This window comes from Cebus imitator, unplaced genomic scaffold, assembly GCF_001604975.1.
Source record: "Cebus imitator isolate Cc_AM_T3 unplaced genomic scaffold, Cebus_imitator-1.0 Scaffold720, whole genome shotgun sequence".
Classification (NCBI taxonomy): Eukaryota; Metazoa; Chordata; class Mammalia; order Primates; family Cebidae; genus Cebus; species Cebus imitator.
In genome coordinates, this window is record NW_016108035.1 from 4848 (window position 1) to 16530 (window position 11683).

General features: G+C 54.6%; 2 protein-coding genes and 1 long non-coding RNA gene across 3 annotated transcripts in view; all 3 read left to right on the forward strand.

Annotated features, from left to right (window-relative positions):
• The window catches only part of LOC108296492 (NUT family member 2F-like), a 2255-nt gene extending 1467 nt beyond the window's left edge, over positions 1-788 (forward strand). The window contains exon 2 of the mRNA XM_017518970.2: positions 88-788. Within this exon, the coding sequence (XP_017374459.2) occupies positions 88-788 (701 nt within the window). The remainder of the gene's footprint in view (positions 1-87) is intronic.
• A 1939-nt stretch (positions 789-2727) lies between these two features.
• LOC119469577 (NUT family member 2G-like) lies at positions 2728-5028 on the forward strand. The gene is made up of 3 exons (XM_037735056.1): positions 2728-2819; positions 3742-3881; positions 4343-5028. The coding sequence occupies exons 1-3, from the start codon at positions 2728-2730 to the stop codon at positions 4699-4701; spliced, it is 591 nt and encodes a 196-aa protein (XP_037590984.1). The 3' UTR covers positions 4702-5028.
• A 4-nt stretch (positions 5029-5032) lies between these two features.
• LOC119469576 overlaps positions 5033-11683 on the forward strand; it is a 7222-nt gene continuing 571 nt past the window's right edge. The window contains exon 1 of the long non-coding RNA XR_005198409.1: positions 5033-5197. This is a non-coding gene — a long non-coding RNA (uncharacterized LOC119469576). The remainder of the gene's footprint in view (positions 5198-11683) is intronic.

The following is an 11683-nucleotide window of genomic DNA, read 5'->3' on the forward strand; positions in this document are numbered from 1 at the left end:
TCAGCTGTAGGACACCCCTCTGATTCCCAGTGACTACTGCAGACCTGGAGACCTCAGCTCATTCACCTCTTTCCTTTGTCTCCACAGCATACCCAGTGCTGGGACCAGACGTGACCGAGAACGCTGGCGCCTCCATGCCAGTGTTCACGGCTCTGCCCTTCGCCACACCTGCTCCCGGCCCAGCACACGGGCCGCCCCTCATGACTGCAGTGGTTCCTCCAGGTGGCCCTCCGGTGCTGTCTGCCTTCCCCAGGACCCCTCTGGTGGCAGGACAGGATGGCCGAGGCCCAAATTGGGTTGGGGCTTCCAACATCCTTGTCCAGATGAGGACAGAAGTGGGGCCTGTGAAGGCCCCTCAGGCACAGACCTTGGTCCTAACTCAGGTACCCCTCGTCTGGCAGGCTCCAGGTGCCGTCTGTGAGGGCGTGGCATGTCCACCTCCCCGGCCCCTGGCAGCTGCCCCTGTGGTGCCCGCTATGGCTGCCCAGGTCGTTGGGGGCACCGAGGCCTGTAAGGGAGGCTGGTCCCAGGGCCTTCCTCCTCCAGCACCACCAGCGGCTCCCCAGCCAGCCCTCATGATGGCCCCAGGAAATGCTTGTCCATGGCCACAAGGGGCTCATAGAGAGGGCAACCTGGCTCCCTCCCAGGCCAAGAATCCCGCACACGACTCCTGCAACCCCAAGAGCGTGTATGAGAACTTCCGACTCTGGCAGCACTACAAGCCCTTGGCTCAGAGGCACCTTCCCCAGAGTCCAGACATGGAAGCACTTTCCTGCTTCTTCATGTGAGTGTCCTCGCGGCACCGGAGCTAGTCCTGCAGCTCACCCGTAAAGAGGCTGCTCGATGGACGGGAGGTCACGCTGTTCAGAGGACCATGCAGAGCAGTCTTGAAAGCAATGGGTTGAACTATGGGAAGGCACATTTTCAGCAACATTAATCTGGCTATCGCTTAGGACAGACTCTCAGGGGCCTCATGTCACTTGCCCCTCACTGTCCCGTGAGTGCAGCCAATCCTTACTTTCAATCATTTTCACGACAATGTTTACAGAAGACCCAGGTCAGAGAGGGTTCCTGGTCTGACAGGAACCACGGGTTGGGTTTAGGACTTGAGTGCGCCCCAGTGCCTCCCCTTGACCTCAGTGGCGAAGGCCAGGGGCACAGCACATGGGCTGGGGGTGGGAGCTGCAGGAACCTGGCACACGCCCACTGTTCTGCCGAGGTCCAGCTGGCACAGCGGTGGTGGAACCTGCACAGGGGATGGTCTCGAGCCCCGAACTAGGGTCCATGCTGGGCAGGTATTTGCAGCTTCGCCCTTGAACCCTTCTAGAAAAAGGGACGACGATGCTTCATTCAGAGGATGGTGAAGAGGTGACTTGAGCTCACATATGACACACGCAGCACAGTGTCTGGCACATGCTGTGGCACATTACATGATAGCACTTATGATTACTGTCCCTATTACTATCATTATCAGGACTAGGCCATCTTGCACAGTGCTCCCCAAAGCCACAGGCTCCAGTGATGGCTCTGAGTGCACCACGAGCCCAGCAGCCCAGGGCCGTGGACTGTGGTGACTGAGGCAGCAATGCCAGCATCTGGGAGAGTTTGTCGTTTCAATCCCAGTCCTGCCTCTCTCCATCCTGCGGTGCCTCTGTGACCCTGTGTCCCCCGCTGATGAGCAAACCCGTACTCCACGGGAGCTTGAGTGCATCCACCAGGCAACACACTGGCCACTCCCCTAGGCAAGTGCCCTGTCCAGGATGTAGGTGTAAGGTGACGCCATCTTTGCCCCCAAAAATCTTGCCGCTCCTACACCCTGGGACTATTTGCATTCTCCCTTGTAGCTGAGTCTGGGTGCACTGGAGACCCTGATTCTCAAAAGTGGAGTTGGCCCAGGCTCACAGGCTCCGCATGCAGTGGGCTTGGATGCTGCTCTGCTTTGGTTCTGGTTTCTGCTCCTCGCCAGGACCCTGAGGCTGCGTCCCAAGGGGCTGCCTTGCTCCAGAGTCCCCAAGAAGCTGGTTAAATGCTCAGTCCTGGGGCCCTGGAACCTGCTCTTTAACCCCCTCGCTCCCCAGTCATTCTGTGCGTGCTGTCTCAGTCAGCTCAACTCCGCCATAACAAATCCTATAGACTGGGTGCTTTATCAGGACACAGTCACGTCTCCCAGTTCCAGAGGCTGGATGTCCCAGATCAAGGCGACAGCAGATTGGTGTCCTGGCTGGAGAGGGCTGCCTCTGGCTGTGTACTCTTGCGGCTAAGAGGGAGAGCCCTGGTGTCTCCTCCTGCCCTTATCAGGGCTCGGATGCCATGACGGGAACCCACCCTCATGATCTGCTCCAACCCTGACTGACTCCAAATACCGACAGATGCCGAGGGCTTCAGCACAGGAATGCTGGGGACGCACACATCCCACTCATACTACTGAGTTCACCTGTCAACACTGTAACACTGAGTAGAGTTCACCTGTCAAAACTGTAACACTATAACACTCGAGCGGCAGTCAGAGGCCCCCCGGTGACTTGTGTTAATGATTGATCCTGGGGGCGTGTCCTGTCCATGTGGGGGAGAACAGGACCGGGACAAATGGCAGGACAGATATGGGGAGGACAGGGGCCGCGTGTTGGGACTAGATGGGCTTGGGATGAAGGGTGGGCTTATGGAGTGGGACTGACTGCACCGCCTTACAGCCCAGTTCTCAGATCCCTGTCCCAGCGGAAGCCCAGCATGACCCTGGAGGAGGGACTGTTGTGGGCGATGCAGGAATGGCAGCACACGAGCAACTTTGACCGGATGATCTACTACGAGATGGCGGGAAAGTGAGTCTTGGGTGCATGGGCAGAGCCCCCATGGCAGGGTGAGAGAGGGTGACAGAGGCGCGGTGGCCATGATGGCTTCTCAGCGTGGAGCATGAGGAGGGTGTGGACAAACAGGCCCTCCAGGGCCGCTGGCTCCCTCAGGAAGCTGTTCCTCCCTCCTAGAGTGCTCTGGGGTCTCTATCCTGCCCTCGTGGGAAGCTCTGCATTGCCAGCATCCCAGCCCAAAGGTGGTCACCTCTAGCTGTGGGGATGGGGAGAAGGGGCGCTGGCGACTATAGACAGAGTGGGGTGCACTCTCCTCACAGCAGTGGCCAGAAGTCGGTTTTCACCCATCCCGGCCTGGCCAGGATTGGAGAAACCTGTGTTGGGTCAGGGGAGACCTGCGTCCAGGACACCATGAGACCCATCTCTGGCCTGCCTGCCTTTGCTCCTGGGCAATACCCTCTGTTAAGACAGACCAGCAGCCTCAGGGGAAACGGGCCCTGTTTTTGGGCCCAGCTTTTGCTTCCTCCCGACCAGGGATCTCCCACGCCTGGTGCTCCTGGGTTATCCTATAGGGACCCACAGTCCCAACCTCAGGACTCCGGCATCTGGGCAACATCCCTGACACCTTCTGCCATAAACCCCACCACTGGCCAGCTGAAGCCTGGAGGAGGGGTCCCGCTGGTGCCCTCCTTGGCCTCATGGCCCTGATTTGAGTCAGGAAGCCTTGCTGATGCCATGGCTCTGCAGGGGCCTGATGAGGGACGGAGAGCCCAGAACTCTGGGAGCAGCTCCCTCTGGGACTGGGGGATGGGCCCCAGGGAGGGCCTGGACAACCTGCCCAAGGCACTCCTTCCCATCGCTGCCATCGGCTGCTGCCTGATCCTGGGGGCAGGGGGCCTGGACCCTCTCAGCACGGCCTGCACCTTCTTCACCCCAGGTTCTTGGAGTTTGAGGCTGAGGAGGAGATGCAGATTCAGAAGTCGCAGTGGATGAAGGGGCCCCAGTGCCTGCCTCCTCCAGCCCCGCCGAGGCTTGAGCCTCGAAGACCATCAGCCCCTGAGGTGGTGAAGCTGCCAGGTACGCTTCCCACATTTCCACAGGAGCCACCACAAAGGCCAGAGGGGCCAAGGGAGGCCACTGTCCCCACACCCCATGCCTCCCTTCAAGAGAGGGATTTGTTCCTTCCAACAAGACAGCTCAGGGGAGCCGGGGGGCTGGGTGTCCCGTGGTCATGAAGTGGGTATTCACCTGGTCACATTTCCTACCTACTCCCTCCACTCGCCATTCCAAAACTCAACAATCTGCCCAGGAACAGGGATGAGTGGGCAGAGTACTCAGCAGATCAGTGACTCGAAAATTCCTCCAAAATGATGCTATCTCACATGTGCCCCCCTGCGGCGTCTCCTCTGGGGTGCTGTGGTTCAGGTGGTCCTGACCCAGCTGGGACCCCCTTCACGTCCCCGAGCCCTGCCCTCCCGTGTGGTGCAGGCAGGAGGAGCAGCCCTTACCAAGTCTGTCCTCCTCCCTCCCTACCTCAGTGTACCTTCCCAGCAAGGCCTGCCCCAAGGCCCCGCCTGCCTGCCTGCCACCACCCAGGCCCCAGCAACCAGCGGAGACCAAGGCCCCCGAGGAGATACCCCCTGAAGTGGTGCAGGAGTATGTGGACATCATGGAGGACCTGCTGGGGCCTCCCACTGGGGCCACAGGAGAGCTAAAGGCAAAATGGGAAGAGGGCGAAGTGGAGCAGGAAGGGGACGGGATGCTTCTAGACCCAGGCGTCCTGAGCTACGCTGACAATCTGTGTTCCCAGGAAGACTTCGTCACCAAGGTGGGCTGGCCTGAAGTGCTGGGGTCTGCAGAATTCCAGGGGGTGACACTCGCAGGTCCCTGGAATTAAGCTCTGTTCCTTAGCTACTCCAAAGTGGGTGGTTTCACGTGTTTCCATGGATTTGAGTGTCTGTGTATGTGACTGTGTGTCTGTGTGTTTGTCTCTGTGATTTGTTACTACGTATCTGTGTGGCTGAGTGTGGCGTGTGTATATTACTGTGTCTGTGTATTTTCCTGTGTCGTATGTGAGTGTGTGTGGTTTGTGTGTCTCTGTCTGCATGTATGGATGCTACCAGGTTTGTGTGTGGAGCTGGTGGTTGCCATGGTATAAGACAGCTCCAGAAGGGTGGGGACGGGGCGCTCGCTGCTTTCTGCATCTTCTCTAGGTGTCCTTGGCTCCAGGTTACTCTCTGCCCGGGAACCTCACGCTGTCTTCCTTCTGTTTCCAGGTGGAGGCCGTCATCCACCCCCGATTTCTGGAAGAATTGCTTTCCCCAGATCCACACATGGATTTCTTGGCCCTAAGCCAGGAACTGGAGCAGGAGGAAGGACTCACCCTTGCCCAGGTAGAGCAGGGAGGGTAGGGAACCCAGGTACCCTGGGGGCGGGAGGAACCCGGCACACAAGCCCCAACTGATTGTCTACCCCACCCTGTGGGGATGCTCAGCTTCTTGGGGAGTCACTCCGAGGTGGGGAGGTGCAGGTTCAGATGGAGCAGGATGGAGAGGAGCCAGGGAGGAGAATCAGGATGCAAACTGCAGTGAGGCCCAGCGGGATGCCCGGCAGAGCCACACCCTCTCTTTGACAGGAAGCCCAGCTGCCTCAGGCTTCCCTGCCTGCCGCCCAAGTGCCCTGGTCTCTGCCACCCTGGGCCCTGCTCACACTTGGGGCAGCGCCAGTCAGTGCCCCCTTTCTCCCGCAGGTAGTGGAGAAGCGCCGCCTATCCTTGAAGGAGGAACGGTGTGCGAGGGCAGACCCTAGTCATGGCACTGCCCGGTTGGACTCAATCTCTTCTAAGTCTGCAGCGGGCCAAGGAGCAGAGAGAGATGTCCCTGGCCCCCAAAAAGGGGTCAGCATGGAAACCTGCCCACCCCAGACGGTTGCCCAGGACCCTCAGGGACGAGGCAGAGCATGCACTGGCATGGCCAGGTCCAAAAACCCGGTTGTGCTTTTGGAGAGGCTGGATTCCCGCAGGCTGAGGGCTGCCCGGCCATACTCTCCTCCCCAGGACCACAGACCCACCCCCCAGACGGCCTCCCGGGACCCTCGGGGAAGAAGCAGAGTGTGCACTGGGGTGGCCAGGTCCAAAACCCCTGTTGTGCTTTTGGAGAGGCTGGATTCCCGCTGGCTGAGGGCTGCCCGGCCATACTCTCTTCACCAGGGCCACAGACCCAACTGCCCAGGCATGGGGACCAAAGACACCTGGGGTCTCCCTGGAGCCTCTCCTGTCAAGGAGTCACAAAGGCTGTCTAAGGGGTCAAGTGAGGAGGAGAGGGAAATCCCTGGTATGGTTTCTGTCGTGGGTACCAACTACAGGCTGCGGCCCTGGAAGCTGTCCCAGAGCCCTGTCCCTGCCTCAGCCCTTCTCAGCCCAGAAGGGTGGGGACCCCAGGGAGCTCCTCAGTCCCAATCTGCAAAGAGAAGAGGCCTCAGCCCAGCACCCGCTCCTGCCACCAAGTCCAGGAAGCGAGCTCTCTTCGGAGGCCCATCCCCTGCTGAACAAACGCCCCACCTAGGGCCTGGGCTCAGAGTCTCTGGGGCGCAATCCCTGGCTTGGGGGCTGGGTGGCCCCTCACAGTCTCAAAAAAGAAAGGGTGACCCCTTGGTCTCTAAGAGGAAGAAAAAGCGGCATTATAGAAAGTAGGGGCCACAGGGCAGGATCTCTGGTGCCAGTGCCCAAGGGTGGAGCTCTCAACTCTTGGACCCTCACAGCACCAGGCAACCCAAAGCAAAGACTTCTCCCCGACTGCTGATCTTGCTGTACCCCAGCTTTGGAGGGTGGGAGAGGGAAGGGAGAAAGAGGGTGGGGGAAGAAGGGGAGAAAGAGGGTGGCTGAACGGGAAGGTAGGGCCTAGGGGTAGGGGTTAGGGATGAGAAGCAATGCCTTGGGGGTCTCAAGGTGTAAATATGAATAAATATTGTTGTGTTGAAAATGCTCTTGGGGCCTCTGTCCTCAGGGCTGTGCTGCTCAGTGGAGGGGGTCTGTGAGGGAAAGCAGAGGGACTGGGAGATGCCAGGCACTGGGGACCCACAGGGGCCAGCCCCACTCATTCCTCCAGGTGTAGGCTGCCCCTTCAGATGTTCCAGGAACTGACAGATGCGCAGGAAGCCCTGATCCCTCCCACCACCCACTCACAAGGCCCTGCCTGCATTAGTTACCAGCATCCCTGGAAAATCCTGGGAATGGAGAGAGCTGGCTGGCTCTTGTTCTTCCGAGTGGGAGCTGAGGAGAAGGCAGATGCCTGCAACATGGACACAGGGAGAGGTGGCCACTCCCACTTAACGCTCATCAGGAAGAGCTCGGGCCCTGGGCTGAGGAGAGATGTCGAGGCGTCCATCCACACGGGTGTGTGTGGGGAGCAGGGGAAATCCCTCTGTGGTTTCTGGGCAGGAAAGAGTCTTGTCCAACTGGCGGAAGCAGATGCTCCTTGCTGTGGCCACAGGGACTGGCCTCAGGGGCCCTGGGGGTCCTGCATGGAGCCCCCCACAGCTATGATTCCCTTCCCATATGATGACTGAACTCTTGTGTGGAATTGATGCAGACAGATTTACACTGGTATCTGAAAAAGTTCCCTCCCAATCCACCATCACCAATGGGTACAAGCATGGCTGGCCTGCCAGGCGCAGGGTGGGTGTGTCTGCTGGTCCCAGGGCCGGGGATAGCTGGGACCCAGGCCGAGAGGTGTCGAGGGTCTGCCACCCTTCTGCCAGGCACAGACCCCAAGGGCAGAGCAGGGGCTGCCTGGATGTGGCACTGGCTGTCTGGGAAGTGCCCTGGGAGTCGGGGGCCTGGTGTTTGCTGAAGGGAGACTTCCGGAGTCTAAGAGTGAGATGAGGACTGCACCAGGAGACGGACTGAGGCTGGGGAGGACCCTCTGCTCTTTCCCACACTGTCCTGTCCTCCCCATCTCTGCTGAACTCCCCTCACCCCATGTGGCCGACCTCTACCCCCTTACCCCTAACCCACCTCTCTGAATCTCAGATCCCAGCATAGACAGGACCCGGCACCCGCCCCGGTTCCCTCCTGGCCAACACCTTCTTCACTGTCGGAGTTCCGATTCCTCCCCAGGGCCCTTGTTGGCTCAGGACCAGGGTGACTGCCAGAGCACTGGTCCCAGCACTCCCTGTATGCAGAGCTGTGGTCATGATGCTGGGAGCTGGCCCAGCAGCAGAGGCTGGTGGGGCACAGCTATCCGTCACACGGTGGTCTGGTCCCTCTGCCGAGTGACAAAGGGAGCCATGTTTGAGTCCTCTCCAGCCCTATCCACCCAGAGAACACACCAGTCAGCTGGACAGATGCCCCTCTGCCCCATCCCTTCTGCTCCATGTGGGCAGTGTCAGATCCTGCTCTCTGTGGACTTTGCCACTCTACAAGTGCAAACAACTGACAACCACTATATAAAGTTAATATCTGAAAAGTCTGCTCCAATGATACTTAAGCATATAATGTAACCAAACAAGTGTAACTGAATTTTAACCTAATGTGTTCAGAGTATAAGCTTTCATTATGTAAAAATAAGGAAAAAAAAATCCCTCAAACATATGGAAATTGAAGTGCATCGTCTAAATAGCTTATGAGTTAAAAAGAAAAATCTCGGGAAAAATTAAAAATAATACAGACCTAAATAAAAATAAAACATGTAAAATGTGGTGAGACACAGATAAAATATTGCTAAGAGGCAAATAATCAGCACTAGATGCATATATTAGAAAAAAAAAGTCTCCTATCATTTAAGTTTTCACATAAAGACACCAGAAAAAGAGCAAAATAAAATCAGAGTATGCAGAGGACAGGAAATAATAGAAGAATAAATCAATAAAACTGAAAAGAGAAAATCAATACAATCAAAAAAAGTTTTTTTTTTCTTTGAGACAATCTTGCCATGCCCAGGCTGGAGTGCAATGGTGCAATCTCGGCTCACTGTAACCTCCCCATTCTGGATTCAAGCCATTCTCCTGCCTCAGCCTCCTAAGTAGCTGGGATTACAGGCATACACCACCATGCCCAGCTAATTTTTTTACTTTTAGTAGAGGTGGAGTTTCACCATATTGGCCTGACTGGTTTTGAACTCCTGACCTCAGGTGATCCACCCATATTGGTCTCCCAAAGTGCTGGGATTACTGGGGATGAGCCACCTCACCTGGCCCCCCAAAAGGATTTTTATCAGGAATACATAGAGAGTTCTTATAACTCAGTGACAACACACACCAGTTAAAAATGAGTAAATGTCAAGTGCCCATTGCTTCACAGAAGATATACAAATGACCAATAAGTATGTGAAAGAGGTTCAACGCCAGGAAAGCACAAATGAAAACTATGATGAGACGGGACTTCAGAATCACTGGGATGACTTTGTCAAAAAGAGAGATGATAAACGGCTGGAATATGGAGAAAAACTGAGACCCTCACACAGCTAGCGGGTATATAAAATGGTATTTATTTACTCTGGAAATAGTCTGGTACCTTCTGCAGTTATTAAACATAGAGTTTCCATACGGCCCATCAATTTCACTCTTAGGTATATAGCTACGAGAAATGAAAACATACATCCCCACAAAACATTGTATACAGATATCTTAGAAGTGTTATTCACAATAGCCAAAAAGTAAAAACAACCCAAATATTCATCACCTGATATATAAATAAGTTTCAGGATATCCACCAATGGAATATTATTCAGCAACAGAAAGATTTGATGTAATGGTAGGCACTAAAAACCTGGATGAACCTTTGAAATATTCGAAGTAAAATACGACAAGTTGTGAAAGACATATATTGTATGATTCCATTTATATGAAAGTCCAGAGTATGTAAGAGCTATTAGAAGTACATTCATGGTTACGTAGGCCTAGGGTGTAGATGAGGAGACAGCTAAACGACTAAGTTTAGTTTTTTTTGTTTGTTTGTTTTTTGGAAACAGAGTCTCACTCTGCCGCCAGGTGCTAGGCTGGAGTGCAGTGGCACAATCTTGGCTCACTGCAACCTCTGCCTCTGGGGTTCAAGCAATTCTCCTGCCTCAGCCTCTCCTGTGGCTGGGATCACATGTGTGCCATCACACCCAGCTGGTTTTTGTATTTTTAGTCGAGAAGGGGTTTTGCCATGTTGGCCAGGCTAGTCTTGAGTTCAGCTCAAGTGATCCACCCAGCTTGGCCTCCAAATTGTTGGGATTACAGACAGGAGCCACCGAGCCCAACCAAGGTTTTGGTTTGTTTGTTTGTTTTTTGAGACCAAGCTTTGCTCTTGTTGCCCAGGCTGGAGTGCAGTGGCGAGATCTCAGCTCACTGCAACCTTTGCCTCCCAGGTTCGAGCGATTCTCCTCAGCCTCTCAAGTAGCTGGGATTACAGGCACCCGCCACCATACCCAGCTAATTTTCTGTATTTTTAGTAGAGACGGGGTTTCACCATGTTGGCCAGGCTGGTCATGAACTCCTGACCTCAGGTGACTGAGCTGCCTCAGCCTCCCAAAGTGCTAGGATTACAGGAGTGAACCACCATGCCCAACCAAGGGTTTCTTTTTGAGGCGATAAAAATGTTCTAAAGTTTACCAAGGTGATGCTTGCAAATTCTGTAAGTAGACTTAATGCAGTGATGGCTGCGAATTCCATAAATAAATTTAATGTGGTGATGGTTGCAAATTCTATGTAAAACACAAATTGTACAATTTCAGTGAGTGAAAGCATGCTATGTGAATGTCTTAATAAAGCTTTTATTTAAAAAATGAGCAAGCAGTAGAATGCTAACATGGCCACATCTACATGGTGGGTATGTTGGTTTCTATCATATTTTCCTATGTGGTTTCTATTATATTTTCTATGTGACCTGGGTGCGTGAGTAGGGAGGCCAAGCTCACTGAGAGCCTCAGCACACCCCTAACACCTGCTGTGGGCAAGCTGCCTGGCTTCCCTGAGCATGGATGTGATGACGTCACGGGTGTTTGCAGATTCCCTTTCACTGTGTCCCACAGCACTCCTGGTTCACGTGTGATAGGCTGCACTTGAGGTTGAGGTGTGCTGACTGCTGTAAAGGGCTGACTGAGCCTTTCTTCATTCTCTCCCATGGCTCTGATGCATGGTTTCCAGATACCACTGAGGAAGGAAGTTCCTGAGATGATAGACCTTGTGCTAGTCACATAAGGCTGCTAGGATAAAGTGTCATAGACTTGGGGGATGGACAGGATATGTATTAAGAAATGTATCTGTCACAGTCTTGGGGCTGGAAGTCCAAGGTTAGCGTCCCAGTGTGGTGAGGGTCTGGTGAGGGCTCTCTTCCTGGCTTGCAGATGGCTGCCTTCTCACTGTGTCCTCCTGTTGGGGAGAGAGAGCTCTGGGGTCTCTGCTTCTTACCAGGGCCCTAATCCCAACATTAGAGCCCCACTCTCATGGTCTCATCTAACCCTGACGAACTCCCAAAGGCCCCATCTCCAAATACCATCGTCTATCCTGGATTAGGGCTTCAACACAGGAATTGGGAGGCTGAGGCGGGTGGATTGCCTGAGATCAGGAGTTGTGAGACCAGCCTGGCCAATGTAGTGAAACCCCATGTTTACAAATAATACAGAAAAATTAGCTGGGTGGGATGGTGGCCTCCCAAAGTGCTGGGATTACAGGCATGAGCCACCACACACAGCTTAAAATTGTTTTTTAAATACAATCAGTAAGTTCACAATCTTCTGATGCTAAAATAATAGAGGAGATTCAAATTAAGAATGCTAGCATTGCTGGGCGCGGTGGCTCACGCCTGTAATCCCAGCACTTTGGGAGGCCGAGGTGGGTGGATCACGAGGTCAAGAGATTGAGACCATCCTGGTCAACATGGTGAAACCCCGTCTCTA

Bases quoted from the DNA above. Each gene is read 5' to 3' on its own strand.
- LOC119469577 (XM_037735056.1), top strand. From the start codon at position 2,728: ATGACCCTGGAGGAGGGACTGTTGTGGGCGATGCAGGAATGGCAGCAC. The intron at 2,820-3,741 runs GTGAGTCTTGGG...TCTTCACCCCAG, and splicing joins TACTACGAGATGGCGGGAAA to GTTCTTGGAGTTTGAGGCTG. The intron at 3,882-4,342 runs GTACGCTTCCCA...TCCCTACCTCAG, and splicing joins TGAGGTGGTGAAGCTGCCAG to TGTACCTTCCCAGCAAGGCC.